Source organism: Melanerpes formicivorus, unplaced genomic scaffold (assembly GCF_026170545.1).
Source record: "Melanerpes formicivorus ecotype bairdi unplaced genomic scaffold, bMelFor1.0.p_v2 SCAF_3, whole genome shotgun sequence".
Classification (NCBI taxonomy): domain Eukaryota; kingdom Metazoa; phylum Chordata; class Aves; order Piciformes; family Picidae; genus Melanerpes; species Melanerpes formicivorus.
Window position 1 is genome coordinate 13,206,075 of NW_027142355.1, and position 25,950 is coordinate 13,232,024.

General features: G+C 39.7%; 1 protein-coding gene and 1 non-coding gene across 5 annotated transcripts in view; both read left to right on the top strand.

The window, feature by feature from the left end:
• The window catches only part of COG5 (component of oligomeric golgi complex 5), a 181,775-nt gene that overhangs the window by 93,389 nt on the left and 62,436 nt on the right, over positions 1–25,950 (top strand). For 3 of the 4 annotated variants that reach the window (XM_068166880.1, XM_068166887.1, XM_068166894.1), the window contains exons 8-10: positions 21,823–21,988; positions 23,467–23,579; positions 24,050–24,127. The exons of the other annotated variant lie outside the window; for it this stretch is intronic. In XM_068166880.1, the coding sequence (XP_068022981.1) occupies positions 21,823–21,988; positions 23,467–23,579; positions 24,050–24,127 (357 nt within the window). The remainder of the gene's footprint in view (positions 1–21,822; positions 21,989–23,466; positions 23,580–24,049; positions 24,128–25,950) is intronic. 4 annotated transcript variants of the gene reach the window in all.
• Positions 646–752, top strand: LOC137461156 (U6 spliceosomal RNA). The gene has a single exon (XR_010993256.1). It is a non-coding gene; the product is annotated as a U6 spliceosomal RNA (small nuclear RNA).

Genomic DNA, 25,950 nt, shown 5'->3' on the forward strand with positions numbered 1-25,950 from the left:
TGTTTCTGGTACTTCCCTGATACATTACTGTGCACAGGCTTTTTAATTATGTTGCACATATGAACCACAGACATGCTTTCTTGGTGTCTTAGATGTGCCTGATAACTCTGTGTGTGCTTGGTCTACATCACGATCAGCACAGATTTCACAGAATCATAGAATGAACTGGGTTGGAAGGAACCTTGAGAGGTCATCTAGTCCAACCCCCTTGCAGTAAACAGAGACAACCCTAACTGGATCAGGTTGCTCAGAGTCCCATCAAGTCTGATCTTGAATATCTCCATCACTGGGGCATCTACCCCCTCCCTGGATTTCTCAAGAGTGAGTCCTGTCAAGGCAGCTTAGTCTCCTTCTGTCGGAGGGTGATCAGAGAAGTGGGTGGAGGTGTAAAAGGTGGAGTCTGATATGTTGTCCATACCCTTTTACCTGTGACATTTTCAAATTCAAACTCCAGAAGGATCTAGATGAATCTAGATGAAAATGCTACAACTCAGAACAGTTTGGAAAGCCATATACAGTGCTGATTCCCTTCTAAACAGAAGACTGTATCAATGAAGTTTCTGCAGGGATTTGCCCCAGGGCACTATTCAGTGCTTGCATTGAGGACCTGGATGATGGAATACAGAATATACTTACTACCACATTGTGCTCACTTTGGCAGCACATATACTAAAATTGGAATGATACAGAGAAGATTAGCATGGCCCCTGCGCAAGGATGACATGCAAATTCGTGAAGCGTTCCATTTTTTTAGCCCATGGCTTGGACAGGAGCACACTGCATTGGGTTAGGAACTGGCTGGAGGGCCGAGCCCAGAGAGTGGTGGTGAATGGTGCCACATCCAGCTGGCGGCCAGTCAGTAGTGGTGTGCCCCAAGGATCAGTGCTGGGCCCCATCCTCTTTAACATCTTTATTGAGGATCTGGATGAGGGCATTGAGTCGATCATCAGTAAATTTGCTGATGACACCAAGCTGGGGGCAGGAGTTGATCTGCTGGAGGGTAGAGAGGCTCAGAGGGACCTCAACAGGCTGGACAGATGAGCAGAGTCCAACGGCATGAGATTTAACACATCCAAGTGCTGGGGACTGCACATTGGCCACAACAACCCCATGCAGTGCTACAGGCTGGGGTCAGAGCGGCTGGAGAGCAGCCAGGCAGAGAGGGACCTGGGGATACTGGTCGATGGTAGGCTGAACATGAGCCAGCAGTGTGCCCAGGCAGCCAACAGGGCCAATGGCATCCTGGCCTGCATCAAGAAGAGTGTGGCCAGCAGGAGCAGGGAGGTCATTCTGCCCCTGTACACTGCACTGGTTAGGCCACACCTCGAGTACTGTGTCCAGTTCTGGGCCCCTCAGTTTAGGAAGGATGTTGACTTGCTGGAACAAGTCCAGAGAAGGGCAACGAAGTTGGTGAGGGGTTTGGAACACAAGCCCTATGAGGAGAGGCTGAGGGAGCTGGGATTGCTTAGCCTGGAGAAGAGGAGACTCAGGGGTGACCTTATGGCTCTCTACAACTACCTGAAGGGAGGTTGTAGACAGGCGGAGGTTGGTCTCTTCTCCCATGCAACCAGCACCAGAACAAGAGGACACAGTTGCAGGCTGCACCAGGGGAGGTTCAGGTTGGATGTTAGGAAGAAGTTATATACAGAGAGAGTGATTGCCCATTGGAATGGGCTGCCTGAGGAGGTGGTGGAGTTGCCATCACTGGAGGTGTTCAGGAGGAGACTTGATGGGGTGCTTGGTGCCATGGTTTAGTTGTTTAGGTGAGTTGGATCGGTTGATGGGTTGCACACGATGATCTTGAAGGTCTCTTCCAACCTGTTGTTGTTGTTGTTGTTATTATTATTATTATTATTATTATTATTATTATTATTTACAGACTGTGCCTTTCTAAGAAGGATTGAGAGGTCTTGTAAGGACAAAGTTAGATTTCAGAATCTTGAGAAACTGATTTGCAAATAATAGGATGCTATTGAAAAGGAGTAAATATAAAGAAAAAGAAAGGCATGAGTAGATAGTAGGAACAGCTGTGTGGATAATACACCTGCAGAAGGGAATTTTGAGGTTATAGCAGATTATAGGTTGAATGTCAGCTACGTGAAACAGATACAAAGGAGGAAAATACTGTACTGAAAGGTGTAAAGAAAAGTATAGATTGTTAAACATGGAGTAATCCCTGTGATTTACCCAAATGAAGTGACTCTTGTGCTCTACCCTATGGGTAGAATCCTGTGGTTGCTATTAGTGAATTCAACATGTCAGGAGGGATGTGTACTAACCTGAGAGATGGTCAGGTGGAGAACAATGAAAATTAGGCTTAGGAATAACAGTTTGTGTACAATTCTGCTAGGTACTTGTATTTTTAGATGTACATACAGTTGTTTTAGAAAAGGAGAGTAAACCTGAACTGTTTCTTAAGATCTTTCCAATCTGTGTGGTAAATGTAATAGTTTCTTGGAAAAGTTGGGTGACATAGTGTCCTGGTACTGATACCCTGATTGCAGCAGATACACACATATGAGAATAGCTCACATGAGTGTCAGGGCCAACTCTCCAGCATCACGTCTCTGACACTCCAGCACTACTAGCATGTATCCTATAATCTTCTCATAGAGTAGGGAACATGGCATATAGCCTTCTTCTGAACCTGCACAAAGGCAGGGGGCCCACCCAGCCACAAAGGCTGGGCATCCCAGCAGTTGCTTTTTAATTTATGGTTGACATAACACTCATATTTTTAAAGAATTTGAAGTTTCACAAATGGAAAATACTTGTTACTGTGAACAAAGTAAATCACTTTGTTGATAATCCAGTACTGTACTCCACACAGTGATAAGTTTGTGAGTATGCTGGCTTGCTACTTGATGTGATGTTCAGTGTCAGCAGTTTCCTCTCATGTATGTAGGCCAGCAGTATAGTTTGAAGGTGGAAAAAAAAGAGGGAACTATTGTGGCATGTTGGAATGCTGAAAAACTGAATTATGACTTTTTTAGGAAACTGTTATCCTCTTACCTGCAAAGCATTCAGTGGCAGGCTGTGATAAGCAAACCACAAGAGAAATCAAGATAGCATTTGTGTTAGATAGAAGAAGAATTAGAAAATAACTGAGAAATGAAAATTTGCTAAGGAAAAAAATGTGTCAGGTTTTAAATTAAGAAAACACAAATGTTACAGTAATTGCTGGTCATACCATTTAAATGGATACTATGTAGAGTGCTTGTGAAGTAAAGCAGGGAAGAATTTATGCTCTCAGAAACCAAACCAAGCCAAAAAGGACACTCCATTGACAACTACTGTAAAGATCCAACACTGAAAATTTATATTCCCAAGTCACAGTATATGTTTCAACAATGCTAGTCATTCAGAAACACATGTAAATCTATGTATTTAAACTACCATTTGGCACTTGAGCTGGAGGTTGAAATACAGTGCACATGTTTGTAGTTTGATGGGATTCTGTGGATGTCTGAGGTAGGCTCTGCACACATTGTTAGGAATAATCAAAGAGAAACTCTGTTAGCCTTTTCAAGGGTAATGTTCTTTTAAGATAGTACAAATGCTTTGAAGGGATACAGTCAGGAATTTCTCTCAAAATATTTGTGCAGTACTTACTACACCCACTCACTTGCTTAATATAAGATCCTGTTGAAAAGCTTGCATGCAGATGTAGAGATAATAGAGTCATGTAAAGAAATGGTAGACTGTAGCTCACATCTTAGGAATTTAAATATACGTTACAGATAGATAATTTTTTGTTTAAGGTAGTTAGCACATATAACCTAACAGCTTTTCAGTTTCTACATCTGAGATTGTTTTATGCAAAGGTGAGCAGCACTGGAAATCAGTGAAGGTGGACACAGTACTTTGGGAGGGTTGAGTGGAGCTGTAGAACTGTAGTGGTGAGGCTTAATGTAAATTTGTACATAAAAATATCTGTGCACCACAGAACACTTGCAGTAACACAGTATCAAACTCTATTAATAATCTGAAGGGGACAGTAGACAACTTCCTTCAGTTGTCAGTTCCCTAAATCTCTTTCTTCTATCAGCTGTACGTTTTGTCCACTGGAGATAGTGTTATTATCTTGAAACTGGAATTGTATGATTTTGATCTTGATTAGTGTTAATAATTTGTATGCAATACTAGTGATCCTCTTGAACACAGATAAAGGATAATGATCATGCCCCTGTAGTTGGTACTGGTGAGGCCATACCTCAAATACTGTGTTCAGTTTTGGGCACTGCACTACAAGAAGGTACATTGAGTTTCTGGAGCACGTCCAGAGAAGCTGATGAAAGATCTCAAGAACAAGTCTTATGAGGAGCAGCTGAAGGAACTGGAATTGTTCAGCCTGGAGAAGAGAAGGCTGAACACCTCATAGCTCTCTACAACTACCTAAAAAGAAGTTGTAGTGAGGTGGGGTTTGGTCCCTTCTCCCTAGTCCAAGGTGATAGAATGAGAGAACATGGTCTGAAATTGTGCTGGGATGGTTTAGATTGGATATTAGGAAGAATATCTTTACGGAAAGAGTAGTCAGGCATTGGAATAGTGTGGCCGGTTGACGTTGCCCCCTTAAGAAAGGGAATATGGTGGACGGAAGTTGGTAAACGGAAGGAATAGTCTAAACTAATTTCATTGGACGAGTGGGAGGAAGCACTTCTGAGCTGGGACTATACTGGACATTTCCAGCACTTCTCAGTCAGTCTTGCTTCCGTCTTTGCTCCGTGCAGCAGCTTTCTGTGCTGGGCTTTCTGCCAAGGCCCCGGCCTTGAAAACCAGATAACAGGCCTGTATACTAACTCCCTTCCAATTAACACGAACTGCTTCTAACTTTTTTTTCCTCTCTTCTCTTTCTCTTTCTATCCCATTCTGGGGAAAGGGGGGGAAGAGAGGGGAGAGCGGAGGTGGGGGACCCCTCTCTGCCGAGGGGGGCACTCTCATTTCTGTGTTACTCTGTTGTATATCTTTGTATATATTGTAGATATTGTAAATTTGTAAATAATCCCCTGCAAACCCTACATCGCTTTGTAAATATAGCTCCACTGCTTTGCTAATTCAGCTTGCGAGTTTTTTTTTCCTTTCCCTTCAAGTTTCTTTCCCTTTACCTTACAAGGGGGAAGGGAGGAGGCTTCTCGGCCTTACCCTTCCACCCACCACAAATAGGTTGCCCAAGAAGGTGGTGGAATCAATATCCCTGTAGGTATTCAAGAAACATGTGGAGATGGCACTTTGGGACATGGTTTAATGGCCAGGGTGGTCTTAGGTTGAACTAGGCCTTAGTCTTAGATTGGACTAGATGGTCTTGGGGGTCTTTTTCAACTAGAACAATTCTATGATTCTATGATTGTAAGCTGATGAAGGAAGGGCTTTGTTCTGTGTCTGATTTGGGAGGGAGTGGCCTGCTCTAGAGCACCAGGCAAGGCTGGGGTGGTTGCACACTGCTGTGGCTGCCAAAAGGATTGGCAGTAAAGCACATCATTAGATGACCCTTAACTTGTGCACAGAAGTCAATTATTTGTGCTTAGAAACGGAATATACTTAATAAGGATGGTGTAGACCCAAGGGGTGTGATACTCATGTACTAAAGGGAAAAATAATTGTAGTCCAGTGTGTACGGTGTATTTGGAAAGTTCTGGGTTCAGCTCATTTTGTGAATTTAGGCCTCAATGATAAAATTAATGTCTTAAACTGCTAAGTGTGGACTTCAGCCACTGAAAGAACTGCCGTTTCACAGACTGGTCCTTAACTGTGCTGCTATTACTTCTTTACCCAAGAAGTCACATGGCTGAAACTGATTTTTAGAATAAGCTTATTCTTACTCTGGCAATTTAAACCTGGAAAACGGGAAGGGAGAGCAAACAGTGGCTTTCAGTATTGAAACATTTCTGCTGCTATTATGGCTGTAACACAGAGGCAATTTACTTAGGTTTGGTTTTTTTTCCTTTCCCTTTTTTTTTTATCTCCCCGTTTTTTGCTATTCAAAGTTATTTTTAAAATAGAAACAGAGAAGGCAGAAGCAGTGATTGCTGCAGGGAAGTACTATGGAAACCTGTCACGACAGCAGTTTCAAATGAATGTGAACCTTCAGCTGTTTAAAAGTCTAAGTATTTGTCAGATTCTAGTGTCTCCTCTAGAGGCAGAGTTGGAGAGGAGTACAGGGAGGTGTAGTGGAGAAAATACTTATTCTTACTTTTAACTTTTTTAAAAAAGCAAACAAAAACCCAAACCAAACCAAACAACAAAACTACCTCAAAAATAAACATGGGCAGGCACTTATCTTCTTGGAAAGTATTTTGCACAAAAATGAAAAGAAGTTACTGTTGTTGCGCATGGCAGTGATTAAAGACATACAGCATAGATTTCAATTGTGAATGATTACCCATTTTCAGGTGGAAAATGTGAATGTGTTGGCTCCCAAGTCGCTTGATATTTTTTCTTTTCGCCCTTGCTGAAGTAAAGCATGCAGAAGAATGGCGTGAATATGTTCTGATTGATACATTCACTTTGGTGTCCTACTACCTTCACAGTGCCTTTTAAAATTTGCTGGCTTCTTCAGCACTATGGTGCTGCATATTAAGTGTATATGTATATGAATGTGAGTGTTTTTGGATGAAAATAGATGTCTGAAGTGCCAGTGACTAGTCAGTAAAATGCAGCGTCCGAGGGGATACTCTGAAAATGTGCAGTTATTTCAAATGCCAGAATATTTCATCTCCCTACAGTCAGTGAAGCATATTTTGTAATGTTTGCTGGTCATGTTCATTGCCACTAGAAGTATTGGAAAGCAGTGTTCTAATAAATAGAGAATATGTGAAGAGGCTTTTTGTGTTAATTTTAAAAGTACTGGTTTTCTTAAAGAATGATTAGGAAAAAATAATAAAAAGACTTGTTGACAGAGAAGTAATTCCAAACTAGTAGATTAATTTGTACTGTGTAAACTTAGGAAAAGAGGGGCTTTCTTTCAAAAGTAACAGAGATTTTATTTCTACATTTTGATTTACATTTTTTACTGCTGAGTTATAAAGCCTTGAAAATAATAGACATGTCCTGTGAGGTCTTGATATTTCAGAGTTCAATGAGGCTGTGTGCATTTATTAAAATAAATAAATTGAATTAGAAACAGATTATGGGATTGTACAGAATTTGTCTGCTTTCAACTGTGATACAGAAAGCTTTGTATCACTTTGCCATTGTGTGCTTGCCCTATATAGAGGTAATTTAGGAAGCTTAATGCAATTGGTGTCCAACTGTGACACAGTGTTTTTGTAAAAATGAAATTCTTGTCTGCTTCTAGCCTGTGTAAATGGTTGGTCAAAGTGGATTGACAAATTGTGTGTCTGGGTTTTTGCTTTCTTTCTTTCTTTTTTTTTTTTACCCCCCTGTAGGTGTTTGTGACTCATAAATGCAGAATTAGACCAAAAATCTATGACTGTATAATGGAGTATTTGCAAGTACTTTACTGCACTTTCAGTGCAGCAGAACAAATAGCCTGCACTTTCCAGTGTTTAAGGATTTATTATCCTTGCTAATCCTATCATTTTTGTTCCTGTTTTTGTGGTAGTGCAAGAAAGTGGTTTATAAATAGGTACAGTAAATGGGTATTCCTGAAAATACATCTGATTTGAGCAGTATTTTTATGTAACTGTCTTTTATGGTAAAATAATAGGTGAAAATTGAGAAGTCATTAATGTTTTACATCCCTTAACTCACTATGAATCATCACATTTGTTTGCCAGATTCTATGATTCTGTTTAGTGACAATTTAATATGAGAATAGAGGGATGATTTTTAAATTCACTCCTGGTCCTTTTTTAGAAAATGCATCTTGGTTGATTTGGTCAGTTGCCAACAATATGTTAAAACTTAGTCTTCCAGTGTACATGATGTTTTAAATGCACACTAACAATACCTTAATTCAGTAACACTTTTTAGTAGATTTAGTGGTCCAAAAATATTAGATTTTAAATGAAATTAATTGGCAGCTATGCACTGTGTGCGTTAGGGGAAAAAATTAGTCACAACACCTTAGAAAGCTATCAGAAACTACCTTGTGTGTTAGATCTTCCCATTGAGACTAGTTATTCTGAAATATGAAACACTTAGTTTGGTTTCATACCAATTAGTAAATGTAATTTTTGATCACAAAAAAATTATTCCTCATAGAATATTCATCATCAAAACAAAGGAATCTTTATTAACTTTGAGTTCAGCATTCTTTGCAGACAGATAGGATTTTAAATTAGAGGCTGCTGCATAGTCTGCTTGTGTGTTCTGGTTGTCCATCTGTTTAGCTGGTGTCTCTGGACTAGAAATATGTCAACCATTATGTCTTGGACAGCTCTGACCATGTTGCAAAACCTGAAACTCCATTAAGACTAGACAATTCTTGCAAGGGCAAGACCACACCTGATTCTAATGCTTTCAAGATAATTAATGCAAATATTAGAATTAATTCATTTATTTAAATGCAGAGGGACATGGGCCACTGCTATGAACAGATCAACTGTGAAAGGCTTTTAAACAAAATATGATACAGAGGAAGAATGGAGAAGACTGAGGACAGTATCTGTCAGTAAGGAAAATGGAAATTAAGTTTAGGAGTTAAAGGTAGCTTCAAAGAGAAAAATATGAATGGAAGGAGCTGTTAGGAGAACAAGACTACAGAAGGACTGGAGGATGGGATGGCAGATGGATAAGGTGAAGTGGTGTAATAAGGAAGTGGTATTTGCCTTGCTACAGATCAAGAAAGGCAGGCTAAGATTAGATCTCATTGAAAATATTTGAGGTAGGATTGGAATGAGAACCATAGATTTCCTTTATCAGACATTGTCGTACTTTAATTACATGTCTAATCTATATAGAATGGGATTAATCAAAACTAAAATAGTCTTCTTCCAAAACTAAACATTAATTTGAGTGGTTTATACCAAACTGATTAAAATAATTTCTGATTTGGTTTGAATACTCAAAGGTAGACAGTGTATATGAAATTCTGCTAGGATTCCAGGGATGTGACTGAGCAGAGACTGACCCTGGATTTGGCTAAGTCTGTGTGTAGTCCACCCCAGTCTTTTTAATTGGTACTGTGTATCTGTCTCTCTTCAAAATGAAGGCTACTCTGAGGTTCTTTCTGTCCAAATAAAATAGTATGTTATTGTTAAATGCCTCTCCCAGACTGTAATTCTATTTGTGGTTTGTGCTGTTTACTGTTGATTGTTAACAGGTTCTGAAATAATGCAATTAGGTGATCCAAGGAAAACATATAAAGCATTAATAAGCCAGATCTGCATAGAGCGGAGTGAAAAATATGATCGACTATCCATGATGCTCATCTAAGATAATATAATTCAGTTTGCCTTTTTCTCAGGTTAAAAATCTGTTCTTTGTCTTCTCTGAAAAAAATGGGTGTTTCATCATGTTCTTGAAACGCTACATGAAAGTCTGCATTATCTTACATTTGAAAGTGTTCTTACAGTAACAAAAGATTTAAAGCTTTGGGATAGCTAGAAATGAGATACAGAAGTGACCAGTATGTTGCATTAGAAAGGAGAAATCTTGCATCAAAATGCGCAGTTCCTGCATGATAAATAACGTCCTTTATGTGGAAAACTTAACCCTTTATTCTTCTCCTCTTATATTTCTTCTTTCTGCCCAGGTATCACCACGGTAAGTTCCTGCTTGTGTGAAAGTTTCAAAATGCATTACTGGTAGCTAACAGAAGTCAGGGGTGGGGACTGACCTTTTTCAGTAGCTGAGCAGGATCCCAAATACATGTGACAGCTGCAGACGAAACTAGGCACAGTGTGACTGACTGGGTAAGAGGAGGGAATCATATAATAGAATCATAGAATCAATAAGGTTGGAAAAGACCTCAAAGATCATCAAGTCCAACCTGTCACCCAAGACCTCATGACTACTAACCCATGGCACCAAGTGCCACATCCAGTCCAGAGGTCAGGCTGACAGGCCTGTAGTTTGCAGGTTCCTCCATCTGGCCCTTCTTGTGGATGGGCATCACACTAGCCAGTTTCCAGTCATCTGGGACCTCTTCGGTGCGCCAGGATTGGCGGTAAATGATGGAGAGTGGCTTGGCCAGCTCATCTGCCAGTTCTCTCAGTACCCTAGGATGGATCCCATCCAGTCCCATGGACCTGTGAGTATCCAAGTGGCTCAGCAAGTCCCTAACTAATTCCTCATGGATTTCAGGGGGATTATACTGCTCCCTGACCCCATCTACCTGTTCAGGAGGCCAGTTATCCTGGAGTCCTTCTGCCTTACTGTTGAAAATGGAGGCAAAGAAGGTATTTAATACCTCAGCCTTTTCCTCATCTTTAGTTACAATGTTTCCCCCCAGGTCCAATAAAGAGTGGAGGTAAGGAAGAACAGTGAATGTTCTCTACCTCAACCAGAAAAGCTTTTGACACTGTCTCCCATAACGTCCTCACAGGTAAGCTTAGGAAGTGTAGGTTAGATGAGTGGACAGTGAGGTGGATTAAGAAGTGACTGAATGACAGGACTCAAGGGGGTTGTGATCAGCAATACAAGGTCTAGTTGGAGGCCTGTAGGTACTTGTGTTCCCCAGGGAACAGCACTGGATTCACTCTTGTCCAATATATTCATCAATGACGTGGAAGTCATTGATCTGGGTAGAGTGTACTCTCAGCAGTTTATTGGTGGTAAAAAACTGAGAGGAGTGGTTGATAGACCAGAAGGCTGTACTGCCATTCAGTGAGACCTGGATGGGCTGGAGAGTTGGCTGGAGGGAAACCTAATGATGTGGGGTCCTGAACCTAGGGAGAAATAAGTCTATGTACAGGTTAGGGGTTGACCTGCTAGAAAGCAACTCTATGGGGAAGCACCTGGGAGTCGTGATGGATGACAAGTTAACTATGAATTAGCAATGTGTTCTTCTGGCCAAGAAGGCCAATGCTATCTTGGGATGTATTAAGAAGAGTGTGGCCAGCAGGTCGATGGAGATTCTTCTGCTCCTCTACCATGGTGAGGCCACATCTGGAGTACTGTGTCCAGTTCTGGGCTCCCCAGTTCAAGAGAGACAAGGAGCTACTGAAGAGAGTCCAGTGTAGGGCTACAAAGATGATGAGGGTTCTGGAGCATCTGTCTTATGAGAAAGGGTTGAGAGTCATGGAGCTGTTTGGCCTGGAGAAGTCTAAGGGGGGATCTCATCAATGCTTATAAGTGTCTAAAAAGGGCAGGTGTCAAGAGTATGGGGAAGTTTCCTGTGAACATGAGGAAACTTTACTGTGAGGGTCACAGACCAGTGGACCAAGTTGTCCAGAGATATTGTGGAGTCTGCTTCCCTGGAGATACTAAAAACACACCTGGACATGATCTTGGGCAACCTGCTGTAGGTGAACCTGCTTTAGCAGGGAGGTGGGAGTAGTTGATCCCCAGAGGTCTCTTCCAAACCCTACCATTCTGTAAATTCTGTGATTTTCTTTTTCTTTAGATGACTTCAGATCTTTTTCTTCATAGTAAAGTTTCTGTATAATACAACTTTGTCCGTTAATTTCTAAAGAGACTGCCCATTTATTTTAAAAAGTACTATAAAATGTATTTATAAAAATGTTGCATCTGCAACAGAAAGAAGTCAATCTTGTCATGCTTCTCCCAGGGGACAAATTTACAAGAGGGCTTGGCAAACTGGTATTACCGTCAAGGGGTGGGTAACACTGCCAGTACTGAAGAAGTATTGTTAGATGTGTATGCAGACTCTTTCAAGTGGTGCTCAATGAAAATGACTGCAGAAGTCAGTGGACTTTCCTGGAACTGTAAGCAGAACTAGGCAGGGAAAATGGAGTAGAAGAAGGATGTCAGGGAGGTGGTTGAGGCCCCGTCCCTGGAGGTGTTTAAGACCAGGCTGGATGAGGCTCTGTCCAGCCTGATCTAGTGTGGGGTGTCCCTGCCCATGGCAGGGGGGTTGGAAGTAGATGATCCTTGTGGTCCCTTCCAGCCCTGAATGATACTATGATACTACGAAAGTCTTCTGGCTCATTTGAACTAGCCTTTCTCTTCCTTGCAAGACCCTGGTCAGGTAGACCCTCCTTTGAGCACGGAGGTGGAATAGGTGATCTCCAGCAGTTGCTTCCAACCTCAACTATTCTGTGATTCTATGATTCTTCACCACTTGAAGTTTCCTGTAGGTGAGTGATACAAAGAATTTGAAGTTTGTATTACGAAGAAATAAAGTGTTTTAAAATGTGCTCCAACAATGAATCTGGCACTGAAGGAGATCTGTCTGTGGTTGAACATGAAAATAACTGAAAATAATTTAAAATTAATTGCATTTTAAAGTTCATTCCTTTTAAATATTTAAGGATACTTCAGAACTGTTGACAATAAATGCACAGATTTCAGGAATTAGATACTGTCACTTGCATAGGTAATTATTATCTTGTTGCAAAGACTACCAAGAGAACAAGAAAAAGCGGGTGGCTTTTGATAGAGATTTTAATCATTTGCAACATACCATTTGAAAGATATTTTATCTGAAAATGGATTGATTTTTTTGGTAAACAAAAATTTAAAAAATAGAACTTTCTAGTAGTTGACTCCTAATTTAAATACTAAGACTGAGTTAAAAGTAAAACTTGAAATGTCTGTTTTGAAGAGCTTTTTCTTCAATCAGCTAAGAGAATGATGTGTGAGAAAGCATCTGGTCTCAAGCTACTGTCCAAAGATCAGAATTGTTAATGAAATTTGGTGTCTTTATGCTTCTGTGGTTCAGTAATAGGACTTGGGTCACCAGGTACAAGTTGCAGTTGCACAAATGAAAAAGTGATGCTACAACCTTGCTCTTTGACCTTCATCAGAAAGTGATAGCTGTGTTTTTAATAGGGATACCATATCTTCAGATTAACTGGCCAGCTGGTTAATTATCCATGAGGGCTTTAGTGATTGGTGAAGTTGTGTAAGAGGTGACAGAAGCATTTTAAGAAGGTTGATGTGTCTCAGATGCCCCTATTTCTTTGTTGCCTGTTTTTATAATTTTGTATGGTTTCTAGGCTGAATGTATACACTTCCCACGCTCCAATACAGCATTGTAGAATAAAATTTGTAATTGTTATGGCTTAGGTGATCTAGCTGATGTGCCCTCAGAGGTGCCAGATATGTTCTTTCAAATTGCTGTCACGTTGTTAGCCTGAGGCTTGGTAAACTTCAGAATATTGCTTGATGTTTCATGAGATAATTCTTAACAAGAGTTCCTGATGCCTTTCTGTTCCATTAGCTCTTAGCCATCTGTTGCTTTGATTATGCTAGCATAGAGAAGAAGTGTTTTGGCAAGTTGTTTAGCTGTATTGAAAAATGTTGTTTCTTTGGTTTCTAGTATTTTGTTGCTGCTGGGTTTTTTCTCCCTCAACTTTTGTAGAGCAATGCTTCTTGTTATTTACTTCTTGTTTTTCTAAGAAACAAAAGTCTGACCTAGTTTGAGGTCATGTTGAGGTCTGTGGCTCTGCTTTATGGCTGTTTTCCATTCCTGTGAAAATGTTTCTAGCAAAAGAAGTTGTATATTCTAAACATGGGCTGACAGAAGGTAGGTATTTTAACCTAGCCGTATTTGAATGTTTAGCTTTGGGATTCCTGCCTTTTAAGGAAATTGTAACATTTTAACATCTCACTGCAAAGGTCAAAACAAAAGGAACTGGAAGATCATTAGAAAGAAGTCTGTATTCTCAGGCTTTACATTGGAAATTTGACCTTTTCATGCAATGCTCAGATTTTAAAGATGAGCAGAGTAAAAGACAGATGGAGTGATAATGAATATAGAGACATAATTCTCTAAGTAGTTTCATTTTTAGGAGTTGTGATATATCAATTAGTTTTTTTAATGTATGGACTTTTGGAAATGAAATAAAATCCTGGTTTTAGACTGCAGATAAATTTCATTTGCATTTAATTTCTACTTTTAGTTTTCTGTTATTTTTCCTGATGTTAAAATAGCTGAGTAATACTGCAAAGCAGGAATTCCAGCAGTTCTTAGTAAATTATTACTTCTGCTCAACAGGTCATTTTGCCTTGGCTGTGACTAAGGTGGCTGAGTTTCCTTCACTGCTTGAGCTCTTTAAATTGAACTTTTCTTGGTGTAACCTGTTACTTTTTTTTACTTTCAACGTCTGTAAGATATGACTAAGAACTACTTTAAATTGTTAGCTGCAAGTCCTTGCAGACCCTTCCTCAATCATTTGGTCTTCAAGTAGTAGTACATGTCATTAGGTGTAGTAATATTATCTGTGGAAAAATTGTTTGGAGGAGGCAGTATTTTGTGGTAGCAAGAGGGGAGAAGGAATAAGTAGTGTAAATGAAGATCTGACTGGAGATTTTCAGCCTTGTAAAGGAGTATTTTTATTGATTATTTAACTGACCTGGAAAGCTGTGCAGTGTTGAAAATTGCAACTGCTATCTCATACATACAATATGAGTTGTGAACTAAATGTAGAAAAGTACCCAAAGTAGTTCTCAAGGTAGTAAATCTACTATTGAATGATTATTTAATACTAAATGCCATTTAGAGATACCCAGAAGTATCATTCTGGAATCTATTTGTGCATTTACTCTGGAAGGACTGCAATAACCTTTTGTATTTTCTTTCAGAGAATATATGTTTCTTTACAAATTTGGTTATTTTAATGTGTGGCCTGCTCTAGGACTGTTGTATTTTAATGCTGATTATTTCTAGATGGCTAGGAAATGTAGCTTTGTTCAAATATTATTCATGTTATTTCTTGCTTGCCACATTGTCAGACCACTCCACTGAAGTGATAACTGGACTAATTAGTAATCATGGATCCTTCTTCAGCTAAGCAACACGTCATTCTTTTTTTACTGTGTTGCGCTTTTAGTGCTTGTGTATGGGACACAGTAAATGTTTTACCACATAAGAGAGAAGGATGTAGCAGTACACTGAAATCACACCTGTTGAGTGATATGTATATATACACACATATCTGTATCTACAGTGAAGACTTTCTGTTTTGTTCCTGCCACAACCTTTCCTGAACAGGATCATCTGTTCTCCATGTACTAATGAGGATTTTCAGAGTTGCTATACTGATTTTAGTAACTGAAGTTGAAGTGTTCTTGTGTACATTAGTAGCAATGGAATATCATTTCTAAGTGAGGGAGTAGTTCAAGTTTGATTTCGCCGTATGTGGTGCTTCCAAACTGTCATGTGAAAGAGAATTTCATCAGAGAGCTGTTCTGATTATGTGGTACAGGACCTTGTGAAATTTAACTATGCAACACTTACCAGTTAATTAATTTGTAATGCTACTTCTTTATGAAAGCAGTTGTAATTGTCACAGGTAGTACTGACCATAATATTTTTGGTGGTTAACACACATTCATCTGAGAAGGAACTTGATAGTCCATACTAGTGATTCTTGGGGTCAAATGGACAGATTTGCACTACATAGTTTCATAGTTTCATAGTTTCATTCAGGGTTGGAAGGGACCACAAGGATCATCTAGTTCCAACCCCCCTGCCATGGGCAGGGACACCCCACACTAGATCAGGCTGGCCAGAGCCTCATCCAGCCTGGTCTTAAACACCTCCAGGGACGGGGCCTCGTCCACCTCCCTGGACAACCCATTCCAGGGTTTCACCACTCTCATGGTGAAGAACCTCCTCCTCACATCCAGCCTGAATCTCCCCACCTCCAGCTTCATTCCATTCCCCCTAGGCCTATCACTACCTGAGATCCTGAGAAGTCCTTCCCCAGCCTTCCTGTAGGCCCCCTTCAGATACTGGAAGGCCACAATTAGGTCACCTTGGAGCCTTCTCTTCTGCAGACTGTACAGCCCCAACTCCTTCAGTCTGTCCTCATAGGAGAGGTGCTCCAGCCCTCTGATCATCCTTGTGGCCCTTCTCTGGACACGTTCCAGCACCTCCACATCCCTCTTGTAATAGGGGCTCCAGAACTGGACACAGTACTCCAGGTGGGGTCTCACCAGGGCTGAGTAGAGGGGGAGGATCACCTCCCTCGACCTTCTAGCCACACTTCTCCTGATGCAGCCCAGGATCTGATTGGCTTTGCGGGCTGCAAGTGCACATTGAGAGCTCACGTTGAGCTTTTTGTCCACCAGCACCCCCAAGTCTCTCTCCTCAGGGCTACTTTCCAGCCAGTCACTGCCCAGCCTGTATTTGTGCCTGGGATTGCCTCGACCCAGATGCAGGACCCTGCACTTGCTCTTATTGAACTTCATGAGGTTGGCTTGTGCCCACCTCTCCAGCCTGTCCAGGTCCCTCTGGATGGCCTCCCTTTCCTCCAGCGTGTCTGCTGCACCACACAGCTTGGTGTCATCAGCAAACTTGCAAACATGAAGAAATAATGCAAACATGAAGAAATAATGATGTGAAGTTCCCTAAGACAGCACTGATTGGAGAAGGTTGGTCCCCATGGTGAATCCCATACCCTGAGAAGGTAGAGTGTGAGTTTGGAAGCTGTATTTGTAGCAGCTGAGTTTTGCTGTCATCCATCTTATTTTTTGGTTCAGCCCTATGCTAGGATTCTTCCTATCCCTAAATCAGCTCAGTGTCATAACTACACACCCTTGTGAGGAACAGGCTTTCTCATCCAAGATGCATTTCTAATTATGAAAAAGAATCTTGCTCTTTATTTAGTCATGCTTTCAGAAGGTTGTTCTGATAATACTAGTGGCAGTCATAAAATGAAACGCTACAATGTTGGGCATCATAAAATAGTTGCAGTGTTGCAGTTGACAAAAGAAGTCTTGGTTGCATCCTAGAAGATAATTTTCAGATTATAAATGTAGTATGCGTTAATTTAAGTCTCTCAAGACATTCCTATCTAGTTGTCACAGAATTTTATTCATGGGGGAGCAAGCAACAAAATGGGATTCAACTCTGCTGAGTCTAGTTGAGAGTCATCCTTGCCCATGGTGGGGAGGTTGGAATAGATGATTTGTAAGGTTCCTTCCAACCTAAACCATTGTATGATTCTGTGGAATGACTGTAAATCTCATGGGGGACTGGACAACATTTTTTGGGCTATTGAGTCATGTTGCTTACTCTTGAAAACAACCACATGATATAATTCTGAAAAAAACCCATTCATATTGAATGACTACATGTCACTTATCTTTCTTCTTGTCTATGCTGGTCTACAGAACCAAATGGGATGGGATAAAATGAATTTTAAATTATATTCGTAAAATGAACAGTTCTCAATGATAGACTAAATGAGCAAATGTGTTTGGTATGAACAACTCTGCTAGATGCTACTGAATGACTATCTTTATGTTTTGATAAAACATAAATTGAAATATCCATGCCTTCTTGCAGGTGGTGGCTAGTATCACCCTTCTGACCAAACTATTTAATGTATTATCTGATGGATGCTGAGAAACAAAGATGGTTTTAAATATTTGTGAGAGTTGTCTTCATGGTAGAACTTGCCTTTGAGCAAGTTGATTTATTTGTTTTTTTCATATGTTGAACTGATGATTCACTGTCTTCCTACACTCTTAAATGTGTGCAATTTAGTTTCCATATATCTATAACATACTATGTTGCCACATGCCATATGGAGGAGTGCATTGAATGGAGAAGTGTGTTGTTAGTGGGCTTAACTCTCTCCTTAGTTTCCTGCTTCAATATAATTTCTCCATCTCTCCTTAGCTCCCTATTTAATTATAATTTTTACAAACTGAAGGTCACTGTAGTTAATCTTTGATTGGTAGTATTATTGGCCTACAGTTCATAGGATTGTGGGTTTATTTCACTTGTATATAGTGGTGTTTATTAGATTATACTGTACTGCTAAATGTACTAAATGCTGTACTATGTTTCTTTGCCCCCCAGCTTTTTTGATTGTCATAAGTTCATGGCATCTACACAGATATTGTTAGGATGCTAATTTCTTGTGTAAAAGGTTATTTTCTTGAAGGACACTATCTTGTGAGAGGCAGAATTATGTCATGCTCATATTCTAAATGCCTGTACATAGTAAAACCAGCCTGCTTTTTGTTTGGTAAAAGCTACTACCTCTGAGCCTTCATTTACAAAAGAAGAACGTAGGATCTTATGGACAGAGATTCTAAGGAGAGCATTTAAAAATTGCTAAGTGTAGTTGCCTGCAATGTCAGACAACTTGATTATAGAATACTGCTAATAAACTCATTAAATTCCATTGCAGGAGTAGTTAGATTATTTTCCCTATTATTCCTGTTGGATTGCTGTTCTGAATATTATTTTCTAATGTGATTCCATTTTCCATTGTAGATCTCTTCATTGGTCAGTCTTTTTCTTACATTTGAATGCTTTCTTTCCATTTGATAAAAATTGTGGCAATCTTTGGAATCTTAGAAATGTTTAGCTTTAAGCTTTTGCAAATAGAAGGAATATATTAGGGTATAAATAAATAAGGTCTTTTTGTAGTAGCAAATTCTACAGTACTGATTCTCCAGTTTTTGTCCATTAATGATAAACAGTCTGATTTTGAGATGTGTATGCAAGCTTGAAAGCACAGTCATTTGTTTTCTTCCTGCTCTTCAGCATTCTCTTTCTGTGGAATAATTTTTGTCCCAAGAGATGCTACCCTTTTTTTAGCCTGTTGTCTAAACCTAGAAGCTAGCTGTGCATAAGAAAATGCAATTCTCTTAGGATTAATGATGAACCAACAATGGACTTTATATATTCTGCCTGAGGCATGTAAAACACAAACTGGTTTTTGAGGTGATAAATATACAGTCTATGAAACAATCAAAAAAGATACTTTATTTTATTTTGTCACTGTTTTAACTTATCTCAAATTCCTATTGTAAAAGATAAATACTTGGTCGAGAAGCCCTCTGCCGTTGTCTTGTCAGCAATTCAAGGCAAATGAGAAATAAGCCAACTTCACAAACATTATTCTTTCCTGATTTTAACTTTGATACTAGACTTGAAAGATATTTTGAGTGAACAGCTGGTTTCCATAATGATGTGTTTTGGTTATTCCCTAACTTTTTGTAATTTCAGTATTAATTGTTTGACAACTTTTGGGTAAAAGCAATCCTTTTTAAACATAGCTCAGTCTCTGTTAGAGCATGTTTTTATGTCTTTATTTACCAGCAGCTCTAGAGTTAGTGTCTGAGCTTTAATGTGGGAGCTCTGAAATTACTGATGCCTATGCTGCCTTTTTGTAGGAAAGTATCTGACCATCAGTTTATTCAAGGCTGGATAAGTGCCCTGTTCACCTTTAGATGCTGTTTTTTTTCTTTATTAATATTTGGACAATAGAGTCTGAATGAAACCTGTTTGAGAGTACTTGAGGTATTGATTTTATATTACTGACTCTCTGCCTGGTTTTATAATTGTGTAAATATTCTGTAATAATCTCAACAGGAAGGACTGGTACATGAGGTGAATCTTTTCTATCTTTGTTTTCCTGCCCCTCAGTTTCATTCTCTTTATTCCTTCCAGGTTCTTTTTGTTAAATTCCCCATCATCTTCCCATTTATATTTTTTTTCTCTTGTTCATTCTATCCCCAAATTTCCTCCTTGCATTGTAATACTCTTCATTTTCTGACATCTCATTAATCTTCCAGTCTTTATGGCTTACTTGCCCACCTCCACAAGTACACCCACGGGATGCTCAGAAATTTTACTGCATACCCAGTTGTCAAAAAACTAAACCTACAAGTCCCAGGCCCATAATACTATGCTGGGAATGCTCATTAACTCCCACACTGTTTGGAAAAATAAATTGGTACAGTTAGTATAAGGACTGAAAACCATAATACATGCCTAATATTCCTTCACTTTGCATTGAACCTGGAAACTCTTCATTGGAGTTGTGGGGAACGAGATGGGATCTAGCTTTTTTTACTTCACTGTGGTTCTGATCTTTGCAGAAAGGCTGGTGTGAGTGACATGAATGTGTAGTGACCTCTGATAGAGTAGGTTTGAGGAGAGTGCACTGCTCATCAATGGATTGGAAGACCTGTTGCAGTAGGATGATACACCAGCAAGTGAATCCTTAGCACAGCAGTCACATCAAAGTTTGACTGCTGTGGTACCAGTGCAAGCTCTCTGCACTTGAAAGGTAGATGATCAATCCCTTTCTTTGATTCAGGAGTGTCTAGCTGGAAGACACAGTGACTGGGGAAGATGAAGCAGACCCTTCACTGCTTCATCTTGCACTGGTCTTGCAGCAGAACCTTTCAGTGCTACTGACAACTACTGCTGCAGCAGCCAGCAGGAAGAGTACTATGGTGTAGTGTCTCACTGCCAGACGAGAGTTGAAGTGGGGTTTCTAGTGGGACCTGCCTATGGTCTTAGTTGCTTCTGAGTGCCAGGATTCCTGCCAGACCATGTTCTTTACTGCAGTCAGAAGTCACTAGAAAAATGACAGAAGACTGCATCACTAATGTGTGTATGATCAGCTGATCACCCCCTCCACTAATTGTTTATGAATGCTAAATAAAAAAGCAGTATTCAGTAGTGGGTGACAGTGCTTAGTTTCCAAAGGCACTAATTTCAGGCTTTTCTCTTACTAAATAGCACCCATGCCAGTGTTTAGTGCTGATCAGTGAATTATGACCAGATTTGTTGTTAATCAAATGTCTCTTAAACAATGGACCTGGATTTTGGATAGTTCTCACTCTTGTGTATGTTGGAAAAAGTCTAAACAATACAGAGACTGTGGTGGGTTGAAATTTCCCCCCCAGCATTAACTTTGCCAGACCAACTCAGTTAGAAGCAAATGGAAGCTGTATTTACAAGCAAAACTGCACTCTACAATGGAATGCAATGAATATATACAAAATATACAGTAATTGAATATTATACAGATATTTACAATTAGCAAACAACATGAAAATTCCCTTGGTCAGAGACCAGGGAAGCCATTCTACTGCTCACTGCTCCCCCTCCCCCTGTCCCCAGAGAGAAAGGAGCAGAGAGAAAGCAGGGGTTAGACTTAACTAAACAACGCAGCCAAAGTCAGCTGAAAATGCAGGTTAATCTCTGCCGAGCGAAGCAAGCAGAGATCAGAAAAGAGAAAGAATTGTTTTGGTACAGCTGGTCTTGTAGCAGATATTTTCTCCAATTAATTTGTTTAGAATAATCTTTAGTTTTCCTTTTTTACACCCAGTAGTGATTTATGTGTTTTTCTACTTTCCTGTTCAAAATCTATAACTAAATTTTAAAGGCATAGCCTAAAACCACCACAGAGATTCTTGGGATTGCATTATTTTTTTTTAAAGGATTTGCACTCTTAATTCTGCTGTGAGGAGGATGAACTTCTCAGCATGAGAAACAGAAATGCAGAAATGCAAGCTGAAATTCTCAGCAGTAGAGGCTTGACCTTCTTGCCTCTGCTTGTCCTTGGATTGTTGGGGTGTTTTTTTAAGTCTGCATCACATTTAATTAACTGTTTGATACTTAAATGACTGTTCCAGATGCTACACATTAAAACAATATCACTACCTACACCATAGCTGAATATAGCTGTAGTGCAGCTAACCTTGGAATTACTATATCAATCATTGTTAACCCACCCCAAGATACATGTTGCCAGCAGTGCTTCCAGTTCCTTTCTTTCTGTTCTTCTTATTTAGAGGATAGCACCAAAGGAAGCTAAGCAAAGGATTGCTAAGCAATCAATGGAAATCAGTCTTGTCCTTTTACCCTCTGTTCTCCAGTAAGGATGCCAGTTACTTAATGCTAAACGAAACAAAATTAATTAGCAGACTGAACTTAAAAATGAGCTTGCCTAGTAAAATGATGCTTCATCATAGATAAAACAAGCTCTATAGTACAGTTAAAGGTTATAATTAATTTTTAAAATCTTCTTTCTCTAGAATCCTACTCAAGTGGGTACTGCTCTTCAGGTTTTCTACAACCTTGGGACTTTGAAGGATACCATTGCTACTGTGGTGGATGGATACTGTATAGTCCTGGAAGAGAACATAAAAAATGCTTTGGATATCAAAATATTGACTCAACCATCTCAAACTGTTGCAAGAGGTAGGATAAATGTTTTAAGGGGTATGATAACTAAAATTTTTGACAAAAGTGTAGTATGCTGGTAAATGGAAGCAAATATCACATCCAAACTTATCATAGGAATTTTTCCCTGCTTGCTTTAACCAGTAGAGGATGGGAGTAAGCATGTTATAGAATAGAATAGAATAGAATAGAATAGAATAGAATAGAATAGAATAGAATAGAATAGAATAGAATAGAATAGAATTAACTGGGTTGGAAAAGACCTTCTAGATCATCAAGCCCAACCTATCATCCAACACTATCTAATTAACTAAAGCATGGCACCAAGTGCTTCATCCAGTCTGTTCTTAAACACCTTCAGTGATGGTGGCTGCACCACCTCCCTGGGCAGCCCATTCCAATGGCCAATCACTCTTTCTATGAAGAACTTCATCCTAACATTGAGCCTAAACCTCCCCTGGTGCAGCTTGAGACTGTGTCCTCTTGTTCTGTTGGTGGTTGCCTGGGAGAAGAGACCAACCCCCACCTGGCTACAACCGCAATAAGGTCTCACCTGAGCCTCCTCTCCTCCAGGCTAAGCAACCCCAGCTCCCTCAGCCTCTCCATGGGTCTTGTGCTCCAAACCCCTCACCAGCTTTGTTGCCCTTCTCTGTCTCAGAAATATTCTAATAAAAAACCAAAATTGGGTTTGTCAGAAGTTTTTTTTTCTTACTCCTCACCCCTCCCCTCCTTTTTACTGACCTGACCAGAAAATTGTCCTCATTAGTTTGCAACTGTGCAGGCCATGGAAAGATAAATTCAACTTCTGCTTTATTTGTGTTGGTTGAAGGATCACGTTTAGAAATTATTTGCAGGCAGTGGAAGAAGCCTGAAATTATGTTGTGATGGAAATAATTTCAAAGCAGTATATTAAATATGAAGGAATGTTGCATTATTAATCATTTTGTTCCCATACATTAGCTCATACAGCACAGAATGCCGAGGAACTGGGCCAGCAGGCACCTTTGAACTTTGACAACATAAACATTTAAGACTTTTTAAAAAACTTTTGGAAAGTTGGGAGTCCAAAACCATAATCCCTAGCATAATAAATGCAGCCTTTCCAAAGGAAAGTAATGGTGTAATGGTTTAGAAACTGCATGCCCTTCACCTGGAATGTCGCTTTTTTAAGAAGTTCACCTATGTATTTCAAGTCCTGAGTTGATAATACCTGCATTTTTCACGCTACGGTCTCTGTACTGTTACATCCTGTAACAGTGCTCTTTGGCATCACCTTGGTGCTTCTGTGGAGATCTGAACTGGTAGAGTGTGTAACAGTGACTGAACTTCAGTTTAGCTGACTTGTCAGTGAGACAGCTGGGGCCATTCAAGAGCTCTGTTCAGAAGCTATTTTATGTCACTTTGTCAGCGTACATAGAGATCTGTATTTCCGATATGTTCATTTTCACATGTGAAAGCTGAAATGCACTACTGTGTTTTAAAAAAAAACCATTTAGGTGGCCCTGGTAGAGCTGCTATGCCAACACCTGGGAACACAGCAGCATTTCGAGCAGCCCTCTGGACAAACATGGAGAAACTCATGGATCAGATCTGTGCTGCTTGTGGACAGGTACTCAGCAGCAGACTTGTGGTTGCCTAGCCATTCAATTTTACATATGTCCTGGGTTTGGCTGGGATGGGGTTAATTGTCTCACAAGAAGATGGGTTGGGCCACAGGCAAGATAGGCCCCTGAACCAACCCATATGGTATTTGATCCCCTGTGTCAGCTATATGAGGCAAGGGCTGGTGCTGGGAGATGCCGCTGTTTTTTATGAGCCCTAGCAGCTGTTTGGGTGAGATTGTTACTTGTTTTGTTTATTACTTCATTAGCACCATTGTCAGCCGTAGTGTTCCTTCATTCTTCGTATTGTTCTGTGCGGGTTTGAATTTCTCTCCCCATTTGCCTCCCCAGCCCATCAGTGGTGGGGGAATAGTTGTGTGAGTGGCCTTGTGGAGTTCACTTGCCATCTGAGCCTAAACGAAGACAGGATAGAAGACATTAGTTGTCACTTTTCCTCTCAATGCACTCTTCCTTACAGGTTCAGCATTTGCAGAAAGTATTAATGAAGAAAAGAGATCCAGTGTCTCATGTCTGCTTCATAGAGGAAATAGTTAAGGTAAAGTTTTAATTTTGCTGAATGTGCTTTAGCAATTCTGTTAGGGAAAATGTGGTGAGAAAATGCTTTTGTTTACAATTTTACCATTCTGTAAAAAGTTTGTAATTAAATTAATGGGAAAGTGATGAAAATCAAGATAACATTGAAAGCTGTATTTACAATCTGGGGGTTACATCTGTAGGGTGTAAACATGTTCTTTTTATAACAGTTTCTTTTGTTTTCTTTAAAGCAATCTGATAAGACACCACTGTCAGTTTTTATTACTGATCATTAATGTCATTCTGTAAAATACCATGTGATTTGAGTAATTAATTAAGTCTGTTAGTTTGCATAGGAGAATGTGTCTTCATCTAATACTTTTAGCCATCTGTTTCTCTACTTCTCAGCAATTTCTTCTTTGAAAAAATAATTGTGGCTGTTCTTTTGAGTACTTAATTGTTTTTCATTCAATTGCAATATTCCAAATTTGAGTACAAAACACTTTGAATAATGGCCTCCTTCAGAGTTAGGAGCAGAATTGCTGAAACTGTCTCATCTACCTCAGTAGGTGAAAAGAAACAAAACAAAAAGATATTTGTGCAGACATCTCCTTTCCTGAGTATATGGCTGGATTTTTAATTCGCATTAATTTAATTTTTGAAATATGTTAAAGAAACTCTTTGTATGCAAATGTGGTCTTCTCAACAGTAAAAGCAAATAATGAAGGTTAATACAGAATTTAAGTTTATATGTCCATTAAACTCATCTTCATGAGGTGGTGTGGAGAACATGATTTTTCTATGAGGCACTTCAAGCTTCTCTTTCTGTGTTGTAAAAAAATTGTAAAAAGCAGGCACAAAACACCTCAAAAAGTTTACAGGATATTATCATGTTTTCTTCATTAAAATTTTGGCAAAAAAATATGTATTGCTGCCTGGATGAAGCTCTTTGGTAGATCAGTACATTGAAGGAGAAACACAGAAACCTAGGAAGAGCAGGAGGAACTCTGGAAGGGTTGGGAAGACTTGAATGGAAAGGGAGCTCAAATAAATGAACTTTCACTGTTCCTGAGTGGCTCCCACTCTGAGCGTAGCCTTATTTGTTTCACTTTTCCCTTTTGTAGAACAGCACTTGAAAAGGGGGTAGTAGTCTTTCCTCTGCCATCATCCTCAACAAATGGAAAGCCAAAGGAAATCTTTTATCATGATGGAGAATAAATGAACAGGGAAAGTGAATCTTAGTAGTTGGTAGGTACAGAGTAAGGAAAAAAAAATCATTAGAGAATAAAATAGAAGACACTGGCTGTCACATACTAAGCATTTTCCATGATCTTTCTGATTACCCTTCCCTTTGACTTCATACCACAGGATTGCATCTAAGTGAGAAATAATATTTTCCAAATAAAATCCCCATCTGTTTGTTTCTCCATGGTTGTCACTGTTTCAATTTGTTTAATCTTCAACAGGTGTTTTGGTATAGTATAACACGATGATCTTGAAGGTCTCTTCCAACCTGGTCTATTCTATTCTATTCTATACCAAACTGGACAGTTGTCATTCTCAGTAAGGCAGCTAAGGAGCAGTGGTATACATCCTCGTGTGATGCTGCCAGAGCTCTCTTACCATGACACAGCTGCTGGTAGCAGTGATGCTTCTTACTTGAGATGGTTCAGTATTTTTCCTGGCCCTCTGCAGAGCCACCATTTGTTCTGGTGTCCTGTGAAAAAGGTATGGCACCAGCTTACAGATGGGTGAAGTCACACCAAGCAGTAGAGCTGTTGTTTAGACAAAACCAGACAAGTACTACATATTGCTGAAATACAGTAGTGTATGTACAGTATATAC